Raw genomic sequence first — 14,099 nt, forward strand, 5'->3', positions numbered from 1 at the left:
AGTTATTAACTGAGAGCTTCCTCTGCCAATGACCATTTTGCATGCGTATATCGTGTGGCAGGCACGAAGATACTCTATGTCCAAGGAAGTCAAGGAAATTTCCTTTACGAAAAGATCCTGGATCGACCGGGAATCGAACCCGTCACCCTCAGCATGGTCATGCTGAATACCCGTGCGTTTACCGCCTCGGCTATATGGGCCCGCACCCTATCCCTGCCCAAAAGAAGTTTCTGGAAGAACCCAAAATAAATTCTTGGAGGAATCGCTGAAGGAATTTCTGGAGGAAACTCCGCCCAAGAAACAGAACTAGCTGAATAACAGTTTCATAAGCTAAAATTTGCTTGAGAGCGGTTTGTTCCACTTTTGTACAGCTAAAATGTTTGTCGAAGGAGTTCCTGGAGGAATCCCCGAATGAATTCCTGGAGGAGTACCCGGAGGAAAACTAACATTTATCTCAGAGGAATCCCCAAAATCCGAAATGTACGTGGAGAAATTCCAGAAAAAAAACCTAAAAGAATTCGTGGAGATATCCCAGATGGAATTCTTGAAGGAAATCCGAGAAGGAACTTCTGTAGGTCTTTCTGAAAAAAAAAACAACGAAAGAAGTCATAGAGAAAACATTGCAGGAATTATGAAAATAACCACCGAAGGAATTCCCGGAAAAATCTCCGATGAAGTTTTTGGAAAAATCCATGAAAACAATACTGAAGGAATCCTCGACGAAATTCCTGGAGGTATCCCTGAAGCTATTGCTGAAGGATTCTTGAAAGTATTCTTGAAGAAGGTATCCTCGAAAGAGTTACTAGAGGAATCCCCGAAACGAGTCCTAGAAAAAAAGTGCGACGATATTCATTAAAGAATCCGCGAACGATTTCCTTGAAGCATCTTTGACAAAACTTTGGAGAAATTCTCGAAGCTTTTCCTGGAGATCCTCGGAGATAACTCACAGATAAAAAAAAAACAAAAACAAAGCCCTGAGAAAATCTTCTAAAAATCCCATGTAGCACCCGCGAAGGAATTGCTGGAGGCAATGCTGAAGCAATTCCCGAAAAAAAATCCCGGAAGAATTGTTACAGGAATTTGTGAAGGAATCCCGAAGAATTCAAAAAAAAACTTGGAGTAATCCACGAAGAAATTCCCGAAGGTGTTCTTGGAGAAATCCACGAGAAAATTTCTGGAGTTTTTGAGGGAATTCCTGGAAGAAACCCTGTAAGGACTGTTCAATTTATAAAACGGACAACTTTACAAGGCTATAAAAACAAAACGAGTAGTTCAAATTTAACCACCCTTACTTCGTTGTTCAGTATATCATCATTCATTATAATAATAATTTTTGAATCAAATAAAAATAGTTTTATTTTATAGAAAATCGGCCAGGTGCTAAATGAGGTGGCTTTTTCGATTGTTGAAAATGGAAAATATGTATAAAATTACTGTTCACATATGGTATATCGTTTTAAATATCAGAAAAGTGTGTGCCATGCTGCAGCAGCATGAGTAATAAACATTCTGCGAAATTTAAAATCAATTGGAAAGTTTGTTGTTGAGATGTTGAAGTCTCAAGTGAAATTCGATTTTTTTAATTAAAATTCAATTTTAAAGCAAAAAGGACATGAAAATATTAAATAAACAATTTTTGTATGCATCCAGTCGAAAGTAGGAATAATGTGGTTTTGAATGCAGAAAACTGCTCCTTAATTGCATTGCTGGTTTGGTTACTGTACGCCATTACAGGTACAGTAATCCAAACAGTTTCGTTCTTTGAAGGTTGTTCCAAATAACAATGCAACCTAATGCAAATTTTGCATAACAATGATGGTGGAAATAAAAACTTTACATCCGATTATTATTAAATAAGTTGTTCAATTACATGTGACCAACTTTGTTGAAAATAAATAATAACAAGTTTCGCTAGAGTCGGAAAATCTGCATCAATGAAGCAAAAAATATGAATTTTTTTACTATGACCATCTTTATGGATTAAATTTTTGATGAAGAATGCAATTAAAAGTATTTTTTCTTCTATATCATTCAGAAAGCAATATTCTACTATTCTGGACAAATTTTCGGACGATTCCGTTGTGCTATTGCAACACAGCACTTGAATAAATATATTTTAATAATTTCTATGAAAACAAGTCAACTCACTATATCAAGCTGGAGGCTGCTTGGTGCATTATTGCTGACCAACTATTGAGCTTTACCTTTAGTAAAATAGTATAAGATTCCAATACATTAAAAACTTCATGAAAATGGGCATGTTAGGTATGTGGAAAGTTATGTCGAATTTTAAGAAATGGGTTTTTATTGATGCTTTACGAAAACCGTTTCAGTTACACAATAAAGAATATTTTGCTTAATGTTATATTTTTCCTACATTTGAGAAGAGCTATAGAAAGTTATGCAAAAAACTGATAATGATTTTATTGAAAAATAAAAAAGATATCGCACAAGCAAGTTGTCCTTTTTAAAAATTGAACAGTCCTTAGAAATTCCTGCAGGAATCCTCGAAGGTATTTCTGGAGACATCTCCGAAAAAAGACACGAGGGAAATTAATAGAAATCCCCGAAAAAAAACGCTGATTCTTGGTAGAATTTTCACTAAAAGCAGACTGTGTCCCAGTGGGGGCGTTACGTCAAGAAGAAAAAGAATAAGAAGCAAAAGCCCTGCGGGCTACAGATAGAGCTCTCCATGCCGATGTTCAGAATATTCTGCGGCGACAATATACACAAGTTTTGTTCCGTTGCTCCGCCAATCGAACTTCAAAGCGGAAAATGATCGTGTAACGCAGTAACATCAAAGACTAACTCCAACAGTCTTAATTACACCACTAAACCTAACCTCAAAAATGTAGTAGGCGTGCCAATTTATTCCGCCCTGGTATATAAAATGTTAGCGAGTTAAAGTAAAAATTTAAGCTGATTCCGAGCATTCGTTACGGAGCATGCATGATGTGAGCAACTTTGCAACAACAGGGTGGCCACAAAAAATCAAAAGTGAAATTTCCGCATTTTTCCCGACTTTTTCCCGCATTGATTTAAAATTTTCCCGACTTTTTTCTAAGGAGTGTATCGGAAAGTAGTTGAAAATGTTCAGAATGCTCTATCTCGAAGCTGGGTTGGTCTTTTCATTTCGGTTCTTCTATGAAATCTTCGCAATATAGTTAAGTTTAGAATACCTTGGAAAAATTTGGAAAAGGTTTAGTATTATTGAAAATATGGTTAAATGAATACACCTCACAAAATAAAAATCTGCACAAAATGCAATTTTGTTAAGATTTTTCAACATTTCAAAAATCTGTAGCGAGTAAAATTTGTACGATAAGAAATCTGGAAAATATTGATGCTTGTTAACAGTTATGTACACATAACATATCATGCAACACCGACTTTTAAAATTCATATTATCGATAGAAAAATCTCCTATATCTACAAAATGGTCCACTCCAAAAAACGTATAATTTTTGGTCAAACTTTGAAGTTCTGCTTTTAATATCTAAAAAGGTTATAAAATTATATTTTTTGCTCTAACTTACTCGTCCATAAATTAAAAAACATACCCTATTTAAAAAATGCGAATTTTTCATTTAATGTATTTTTTATTTGCGTAAACATGATTTGAAGGAGCATAGAAAAAAGGGGTTCCTCAAAAATGGCCTTTTTTCATTTTAAAGAATTGCGCTTAAATGCAGTGAAGATTTTTCTTGAAAAAAATAATTTGCCTGTATCATGAGGATTCTGGAGCTCATTATGTTTGCACAAAAAAGTTAACAATTTTCGAACATTATCGAACTTTTTTCGCAATTTCAATTTTTTAGAAGGTGTGCAAAAATTTCAAAACATGCGTTCAGTAATCTAGGTTAAAAACCCAGTTAGTAGAACATTTTTAGAAAATCATAAAAGCCATTTCTTTTTTCAAGGATTTATACAGTATCTCCAAAAATAAAATTACTTAAAAGTTGTATTAAACTATTTTTGAGGCTATTTTAAACATTTTCAACTACTTTACGATACACTCCTTACATACCTGTGGAGCTTGTAAATCGTGCAAGAATCGAAGTGGATGTGTGAAACTTAGTGGAATAAGTATTTACAGTATCATTGTGATACTAGGACAGATATACTTTTTTTTGGATACGTTAAAACATATCACAACAAATTTACATGCCGCAAATTCTTGATTTAATTTTTAATCTAGAGGTCTTGTAACGTAAGCCCATGTTTGAAGTTTCTCAAAAGAATTTTTTTTGTGAACTTCTTAAAAAATGCTTGATGAAGTTCTAATAAAAATATAGTCGGACAAATGAGATACTCTCTGATTCCTTTTAGAGATTTTTACGCTATCCCGGGAGTTCTGAAAAGGTGAATGACGAAATTGTTTAGGTAATTGTGGTATAATTTCTATAGGTTGTTTCAAGAGAATTATTGGAATGTTTTGTGGTGAAATTCTTCGAGGAATTTACTGACAAATTTCCTGTTGCAAAAATACTGAACACTCGAGTTTCAACAGCTCTGCTGATAACAAATCAGGAAGTCTATTCAATTCCGTAATATTTACAGGTTTATATACAAACTTCTAGATTAAAAAAAAAATACAAAAACTACAAAAAAATATATATAAGTTAATCATTTGTATATAAAGGTTTTTTCGCAAGTTTTTTTTCGAGACCTCCTGGAGATGGTAGGTAATTCCACTCTTCGAGAATTTCTAGACTGTCTTCTGAAGTTGCTTTATAATGCAGAACTCAGAAAAAAAAATCTGCTGGAGCTTCTTGAATCATTCAGATACTTCTACAAAACTACTGCAAAAAATCCAATTTTGTAGGAACTGATGATTTTATGAAACAATAAATTATTATGAGAGTATTAGCAACGAATTCCTTAGATGTATTTTTTCTCAAAAGTTTTAAAATTAAACTTTGACATTTCTAACGTAAATTGTTAGCCTGTTTTTAGATATTTCAAGAAAAAATCCAAAAATATTTTGGATTTCTATTTTTTAAAAACTGTGGCCCATATAGCCACAGCTGTAAAGGCGTGGGTATCCAGCATGACCATGCTGGGGATGACGGGTTCGATTCCCGGACGGTCCAGGAGCTTTTCGTAAAGGAAATTTCCTTGACTTCCTTGGGCATAGAGTATCTTCGTGCCTGCCACACGATATACACATGTAAAATGGTCATTGGCAGAGGAAGCTCTCAGTTAATAACTGTGGAAATGCTCATAGAACACTAAGCTGAGTAGCAGGCTTTGTCCCAGTGAGGACGTCATGCCAAGAAAAAGAAAAGAAAGAAGAAAAAACTTACTTGGAAACTCTTTGGTAATTTTTGGTGAAAACTGATGGGAAGTAGACGATCTCTTCAAATAATTAATGGCGTGTAAATAAGATTTTTTTTTCCATTTTTTTAGTCGAATTCCTCTAGGAGTTTTGACTGAATCTTGTACAGCCAATATTGAAAAGCATTCAGAACATTAAACCTCCCACCAAAAGTAAAGAAAAAAAAATATCACGTAAGCCTACAAGAAATAAACTTAAAATTCTTCCAGTACATGCGGCGTTCGTTTGTCTTTTGACTGTCAGAGTTTTACTAACAATTATCGCCAGAAAATCCTGCTATCTTTCTTTGAATAGCTCTAAAAGTTCGCAATACACAAGATTCTCATTTCTGTTCCAGAATTCTTACAAGAAGCTTTTTATGTTTTCCATAGGATACACCAGGAATTATTTCTGGAGTATTTCCTCAAACTTTGCAGTCAATACTAAAGAAGATACCATAAAAAGATAACCATAAAAATCTAGAGAATCCAGTTTTCTGGTTTACAACAAACAATTTCGCTTCCGTTTTCTTGTCATAAATTACAATAATAATATTAAGAAATTAATGTATACATTTATCCAGTAATTTTATTTAAAATTACACAGAAAACACTTCCACCCAGTATTTTGTCATAAAATCTAAGAGCTGCTACATATTTTTGCATAAAAATAAAATCGCCAGAAACTCTTCCGATATTACTGAATTCTTAATGCAATATACCGTCAAACGGGGTTACTTGCAACAGCGGTGTAACTTGCAACACGATGACATACATTAAATATGAACCATTTTTTCATAATAATGAAAGCTAGTATCAAAGAATAAAAATAGAAAGAATGCCCTCTCTTGTCTTTTTCTATGTAAACGTCAAGCGACAAGACAAGTGGTGCTCTCTAAGCGTTTCAAGGTGGAAGCTCTATGTAACAGTGTTCGTGATTTGTCATAAGAGAAGGTGGTGTGCGTATGTTTTGGTATCCGCATACAATCAGTAACGCACACTACTGCATGAAGGTTGAACTTTCATCCGCAGATAGCGCTGCGGTAGTGTCCCCCTGAGCATCAGCGGAGTGGGCTTTCTTGATATTCTTATTCTTTGCTAGTATGCTCCACCATTTCGGATAACAAAATTATGTGTACCAAAGATCGTTTTAGTGAAAAACATAGTTTTGTTTCTTTGTTTATTGTTCAGCTACACTGTTAAAACGGTTTGCTCATTTTATGCTATAAAAACAAGTATGAAAACCGTGCTTTACCTCTCTCCTATGGTAAGTGCGATAAGTCTGATGACCTTGCTTACAGATAGGGTACCGCATAGTAAGCTTAGCTGAACGATTTAAGTTTGATAAACTTATCTACTAAGTAATGTAAAAAATCATAATCATATTCGACAACTACTATGGGTAACTTGCAACAGTTGAAATCAATAAAACTATCTATGATTCAATTTCATTCACGATATTTCGGATAGAAATAATCGAAATGAATCATTTAATAATTACGTGACGTGTTCATTTAGAATAGTCAACTCAATTTTACCATTTTTTCTGCACGCGACTTTCAAACATTGTTGAAGACTTCCATATTTTAAAACTTCTTTTACGTTTCACCTTGATGAAAGTTTAATTCAGTTTATGAACGATCTAAAACAATCACCAACATCTATTCTGAACCTAGATGAAGTAAATTATTTCAAAAGAATGCCAAAATTGACGGCTTTTAACTTTGTAAATAGTTGAATGGGTGTTTAAATCATGTTATTTTAGCTGAAGTAGCCAAACACCACTTCATACTAAAAATAACCTAAAGATGGTTCACTTTACCTTTCCAACAAATTTACATTAAACATTGTTGACATTTTGTATCTAGTACTGAGTCATAAGATCCATGAATGTTTCATATTTGAGGAACGTAAGATCTGTTGTGAAACGATATACTCTCGCTTATGATAACTACAAACCCTTTAATAAAAAATCATATATCAATTGGTTAGTGTACATCTTTTCAAAGCATTTTTCATGCATTACATCAAAAACTTGATGATGATTAACCTGGGCTTGTTAGGGGAATATCTGTAAATAAAAGAAAATCGCGTTAAGTACTGTTCCTTTGAATTCCACTAAGAATTTGCATCCTTTGACAGATACGTATTTCGACCTCAACTGTAAGGTCGTCTTCAGTGTCTTGTACTTGACTCGACTCGAGTCAAGTACAAGACACTGAAGACGACCTTACAGTTGAGGTCGAAATACGTATCTGTCAAAGGATGCAAATTCTTAGTGGAATTCAAAGGAACAGTACTTAACGCGATTTTCTTTTATTTATCAAAAACTTATAAAATGACCAAGAACTAGAATGTTAGTGCAGTTAAATGGTAGCTAACTTAGCTTCATGTCATGTGTTGCAAGTTACCCCACAGATGGGGTAACTTGCAACAAGCATGTATTTCACGCCTCCTGTTTAGGTGGCAACGTATTTTGGTAAATGAAGTTCTGCATAGTATTCTACTAGTGGTAATTAGTGTACACGATGCTTTTTTACAGTATGTTTGAAATGTTTAGATTTTCAATGATATTGCTTCAAAGTCAAAAAGCGTTGCCCCATTTGACGGTAATCAATATTATGACGTCGGTGATTGCTAGAGATTTTCTACAAACTTATTCCGAATTTTCGCTTGAAATACCGTTAAACGTTCCTTTATCAACGAATTTAGGAATTATTTCAAAAAGCTTTGTGTAAAACATTAATTAAACTTGACCCAGAACTCATGTTTCAGCAAAAAAAAATCCTCCAATTGTACCACCTAGAACAACTACATAAACAATCTGGATGGAATCTCTGAAATAAATTTCTCTAATGTTCCAGTCAGAAAATCCTTTTCAAAGTTCGCCAAAATACTACATTATATATACAACAATAGAAAATAATCTATGAGAATAATCATTTATTGCACTTAGTAGTTACTATGATAAATATTTAAAAATGAATTATGGAATAATATACAGATACAGCAGAAATAGGAAAATATGATTTAAACTTCAAGAAATTACGTACAAACCAAGGATTAAGAAACCCATATGTATCCCAATCATATTTATCAATGAAATATCTCATTCACAAACATTCCCTGATTGAACCAGAAATCCAGTATTTTCTAACCTAAATAAATTTCTTTGATAATTCCAGATTTCCTTAGTTTTTAAGGCAGTAAACAACAAGTCTATGTAAGGCGTTGATAATATTCGAACAGAATTTCTCGACAAATTGCGTTGTGAAATATTCTGCGAAAAATCTCTGAATTTATTTCTGGAAAAATCCTTGTAGAATTCATAGACACTTCTAGTAAAAATAAAAGTTTTTTTTCCTTGAATGAATGTTCTCGATGTCTTCTGGCTAACAATATTATTAAGCTTTGATTGCCTCAGTGACTACCTAAACATTTTCTATTTTTTAAAGCTTTCTACTGATAAATATCATTCAGAAAGGTTTTCCACCAAAACTCTTTATTTTATGTGATATTTTTTACGCTTTTCGGCAAAATTTTGAACTCGTCAGTTCAAATCGTAATTTGTCCAAGTTTTAATTTATAATATAGGGTACGAGTGCCATCATTAATCTCACGCTCCTATGTTCATCCTATTCGAAAACAAGTGATTACGGCACCGATTGATTCCGTTCTTTTTGGTTTCATGCGTGCTCACTCCTAATAAAAAATACTAAAATAAGAAACAAAACAAACAACGCTTCATTCTATTGTTTTTAGTAGGATGAAAACGGGAGCCACATGCTTAATAAGGGAAAACCAATACCCTATTTGCGCCTAAATTTAAAATCTAACTGTTGACTTGAGCATCCAGACAATAAAAAGATGTAATCCGGACAATCTCTATCGAAAAAGAAATCACTCGTAATTCAGAAACCAATGTTTGGATTTTCAAAGTTGTGCGTGAAGATTTACAGGAGGATCTAAGTATGGAATAATTGTGAAATTGTGTAAAAATCTGAATTTGAAGTGAGTAAGTGCTTAATCCAGTGGTTTACATTCTGAAGGCGTCACACATCAATTAAAAAATTCCCGATCATATACTAAATTCCCGACTTATTCCCACATATTTCCCGATGAATTTAAATTCCCGACTTTTTCCCGCATTTCCCGAATTTCCCGGTCTGTGGCCACCCTGCAACAAAAGCAAAACTTTGTAAAAGCAACAACAATAAGACCATGAACAAGACACGATTTTTTCACTTATGAAAAAAAAAACTAATTCCTATGACATTTTCTGGAGGATTTATTATATGAGTGATACTTTTATAAGAGGGACTCTAATAAACCAAAAAACATTTTCGAATACACTAAAAAAATGTATGTATTTTTAAAACGATTATGAGCACGAAATTTGGGGCCTTAGGAAATAGTATGGGGCGGCCCCAAACTTTTGATATCTAAGAAGCTCAATAAACTGCGGCATGCGCAAATTATTGATTTTGAATCACTTTCCTATGTAAACTTTTCAGGCTTTCTGATAAATTTGAATTGATCGTCAGACTTTACTTTTCCAATGCTCTCTTAGTACAAACATGAACATAATATTCTATAAGGGTGGCGTTATGCAAAATGTCTGTAATAGTTTTTAAGAATTCTGTATCTAAATGATTAGGGAACTGATGGCCATAAAGATTTGTAAAATAGTGCGACCCGTTGGGATTCAATCTATTTTTTTTTTTGCTTCATCCCCACAGGTATAATAGAGAAGAAGTAGTTAGATCGTTAGGTAAAGAAGTAAACTTAAATCCACCTCTGACGCTAGGACAATTGCCAGACACACCGGAAGAGCTTCTGAAACTGGATCAGGTAAGACACTATCTGGATATCCACCGCAGCACCAAAGGCTAACGACTTCCAAATATCTCCATTCGCAGGTTTTCATAAAATCTGAGCTGAAGGTGGGCGTGATCTACGTGAAGGAGGGTCAATATACCGAAGAACAAATTTTAGACAATAATGAAAATTCACCGTTATTTGAGGAATTTTTACAGCTACTAGGTGATAAAGTTAGATTACGTGGTTTTGATAAATACAAAGGCGGCCTTGACACTGTTCACGATTTAACAGGTTCGTCTGAATCTAACTTATTCCTGAGCCATTCTATAGTGGTGACTAACTGTTATTCTCTTAAATCTTCCGACCGAGCAGGACTTTACTCCGTTTATACAAACTGGCGTTCGATAGAGATTATGTTTCACGTTTCTACGCAACTGCCGTACGAGCGGCACGATCCCCAGAAGCTGCAGCGGAAGCGCCACATCGGCAACGACATCGTGTGCGTGGTGTTCCTTGAGGCGGACAACACCGCCTTCAGTCCGGCGTGCATCAAGAGCCACTTTTTGCACACCTTCATTCTGGTGAGTTTGATTTTTTTTGTGGCACAGAACATAAATCGTTTCAACGGTTTCAACGTTGTGAGTTTTGGATAAATTTTAAGAAAAACAAGGCGAGTTGATTCCTAGGTATAAAACAACATGTTCGAAGAGTTCCCAAAAAAATCGGAGACACAGTGTATGCTTAAATTACAAATTGAAAGATGAATTTGGGAAAAAGATATCATTAATTATGATAGGGATCCAACTCACGACTCCGCATCGCTAGTCCGGCGCTTTAACCAACTATGCCATACAACACGTTAGGATTCTGTGGAACTCAGTTTGACTTTTAGTCTGCAGCTTGTTCTGTGGTTTAATTGATTTGAGCGTCGGACTAGCGATAAGAAGTCGTCGGTTTGAATCCAACCAAAATAAGTGATTTTTTTTCGCAAATTTATCTCCTAATTTGTCAATTAAGCACACACCTTGTCTTTGAATATTGATTTGATTTATTTCAGATATTCCAGCCGACTGGTATAGCCGGTAAAGGGCAATAAATTGGCAGTCATAAAGATATACCTAGCCTAACTGATATTAAAAAAAACTTTTCATGAACTTCAACAATAAGTTGACTATTGGGAACATTTTATAAATTTACAACGCGTTCGGAAGAATAATGCTATAAATTAGGAATTAAAAAAAAAGCCATGAGGCGAAAAGTTTTCCAGTTCAAAATTAATGCACTTGATGTAATCTATATTGCGGATATCTTGGCCTGCATAAAAAGCCTCCCGCAGGGATTTATTTATAAAAATATTCAGCTTTTCCTCCTGATAATTCACTATGGTTTTCTCCAAGGATCAGTGATGGAATTACTCTCATCATGAAGCAATTCGCGAGTGTAAAGCCAACACAAGGCTTACTCACGATTCCGAGAGTAAACAGTGTGTGAGTTTATTCGCACCCGCCTGCTTCGTGAGTAAGAAGCAAAACAAAAACAGAAACACTCAACAACGATTCTTTCTGGATTTTTATCATTTCAGGATTCTTTCGGCGTTTTCTCTAGAGATTTATCCCGGGATTCCTTCCAACTTTCCATCATTGATATCTCCATGGATTCCTCTATAGATATCTCCCGGGACTCCTTCCGGATTTTTTTCAGGTATTCCTCCCAAGAATCATTTAATAACATCCAGGAGGAATTAAAGGATTTCTTCCAGGATTCCTTCATTGATTTCTCATTTAATTCCTTTGGTAATTTTCCCGGGATTTCGTTAGGTATTTCTCCTGATTTCCTGATGATTAGAAATTTCTCCTGAATTTCTTCAAAGATGCCTGCTGGGATTTCCTCATTGATTTCGCCCGAGATTCTCTTATGGATTTCTTTCGGCATTTTCCGGGATTCCTTCAGGGATTCTTTCCTGGGTTAATTTATTGATCCTTCTCGCGGTTTCTTTAGGGGTTCCCGGAAATTCCTTCAGTGATAACTCCAGGATTATGCTGTCAAGGATTTCGCTAGGAATTGTTTCTGGACTTCCGATGGCAATTCTTTACGGGATTACTTCATTGATTTTTCCCAGGTTCCCTCTCTTCATTGAGTCCGCCCAAGATTTTTTTTTATCATTTCATCTTTTCGTTAATCATTTTCTTCTCGGCATTTCTTCAGGGATTACTCCTTTCTTCTTTTTGAGATTCTTCCAAGGATTCTTCAAGGGATTTCTCCTGCGATCCCTTCATTGATTTCTCATCGGATTCCTTCTGGTATTCTTTTAGATATTCCTTCTTCGTTGATTCTTCCCAGAAATCCATTGGAGATTTCGTCCAGGATTCTTTCAGGGATTTTTCAGGAAATCCTCTTCCTTGTAAGAAATTCTTTCGATGATTTCTCCAAGAACCCTTTTGAGATTCCATCATGAATTCCTCTCGGGAATCCTTGCGATGCCATCCGGGATTTTTCAGGAATTCCTCCAGGATTCTCTCAGAGACTCCTCTTGAGATATTTTTGGGGATTGTCCCAGGATTCTTTCAAGCGTTGTGTATTTTACTAAGAGTAGTCCCATGTGTTACCTGTGACCTGTGATCGACAGCCGTTGAGGTGATTAAGCCAATTATTTTAAATTTGCTCAATGATTGTTGCGAACTGCAATCACTTTCTTCTAACATTTTTATCGCTTCAGTATTAGGCCTGCACCAGAACTACAAGATTAATTTACAGATATTACAAACTCCAGGAGTCCTCATGAAAACCAGGGTGTCTACTCGTTTACGAAAACAAAATTCTCTGATTTTTCCAGGTTTTTTCCAGGTCTGAGAAAAAAAATCCAGGTTCAGAAATAATAACTAATAGAAGTAAATTGAACGATCCACCACATTTGCCATATACGACAGACAAGAATTTACTAGTAGAAACTTGTGGCGACATTAGTAGATTTATTTTTGATTGAACTTCTGGCATATATGTGTCGTGTCCGGACGGACACTGTGGCAGTCCGGGTCAATCAATTCAACCGGCCGAAACTCTTCACAATCGAGGAAGGATGCAAACGATGCAACCTACTCGTGCGAAATATTTTACAAGACTGATTTAACGTTGCTCTTTTCCCGCTTGCTTTGTTTTGGTGCCGCTCGGCATGGCTTCCATTGATATATGCCCTACTTCGTGTTCATATTATATTTCTTTGTACGCCTCTCATTCCCTACATTCTCCCTCTGTCCTACTCTCATATAGTTTGGGAAACCCAATTTTCCTGGTAACGCTGAATTACTGAACAACTGATAGTTAATATATTTTGATTATTATTTACTTTTGAGTATGGTATTTCTTTATTCCCCTTTTACATTATATTGCAGCTGATTATAAACATTTTTGTTTACTATATCACCAAATTTTTTCGGTAAGTTTTTCAGTTCAGTTGAAACTTTCTTAAGACATTGTCAAACTCAAAATTCGTCGTCACTATCATCATCTATTATCATGATACTCATCTCTCATCTTTCATCTCTTAACCCTCATCATCATTATCATCATCATCAACAACATCTATCATCTCTTATTTCTTATTATTATAATCCCTCATCTCTCATCTCTTATTTCTTATCTCTCATCTTACATATATCATTTCTCATATCTCATCTTATCATCATCATTTCTCGTTTCACATCATATCTTATCACTTATCTCAAATCTCTCATCGAATATTTCCTCTCTCATCTCTCATCTCTTATCTCTCACCTCTCATTTCTCATATTTCATCTCACATATTTCATCTTTCATCTAACGTCTCACATATTTCATCTCTCATCTCTTATCTATCATCATTCATCTATTATCTGTCATCTCTCATAATTATCATGTCTCATTCTAGGTCTCATTTAATCATCATCATCATCATCATCATCTTCATTACCTCTCATCTCTCATCA

General features: G+C 34.9%; 1 protein-coding gene across 9 annotated transcripts in view; it reads left to right on the forward strand.

The window, feature by feature from the left end:
- Positions 1-14,099, forward strand: part of LOC109401980 (uncharacterized) — a 596,458-nt gene that overhangs the window by 558,234 nt on the left and 24,125 nt on the right. For all 9 annotated transcript variants that reach the window (XM_062859577.1, XM_062859578.1, XM_062859583.1 and 6 more), the window contains 3 exons: positions 10,056-10,167; positions 10,236-10,428; positions 10,510-10,718. In XM_062859577.1, the coding sequence (XP_062715561.1) occupies positions 10,056-10,167; positions 10,236-10,428; positions 10,510-10,718 (514 nt within the window). The remainder of the gene's footprint in view (positions 1-10,055; positions 10,168-10,235; positions 10,429-10,509; positions 10,719-14,099) is intronic.

This window comes from Aedes albopictus, chromosome 3 (assembly GCF_035046485.1).
Source record: "Aedes albopictus strain Foshan chromosome 3, AalbF5, whole genome shotgun sequence".
NCBI classification, from domain to species: Eukaryota; Metazoa; Arthropoda; class Insecta; order Diptera; family Culicidae; genus Aedes; species Aedes albopictus.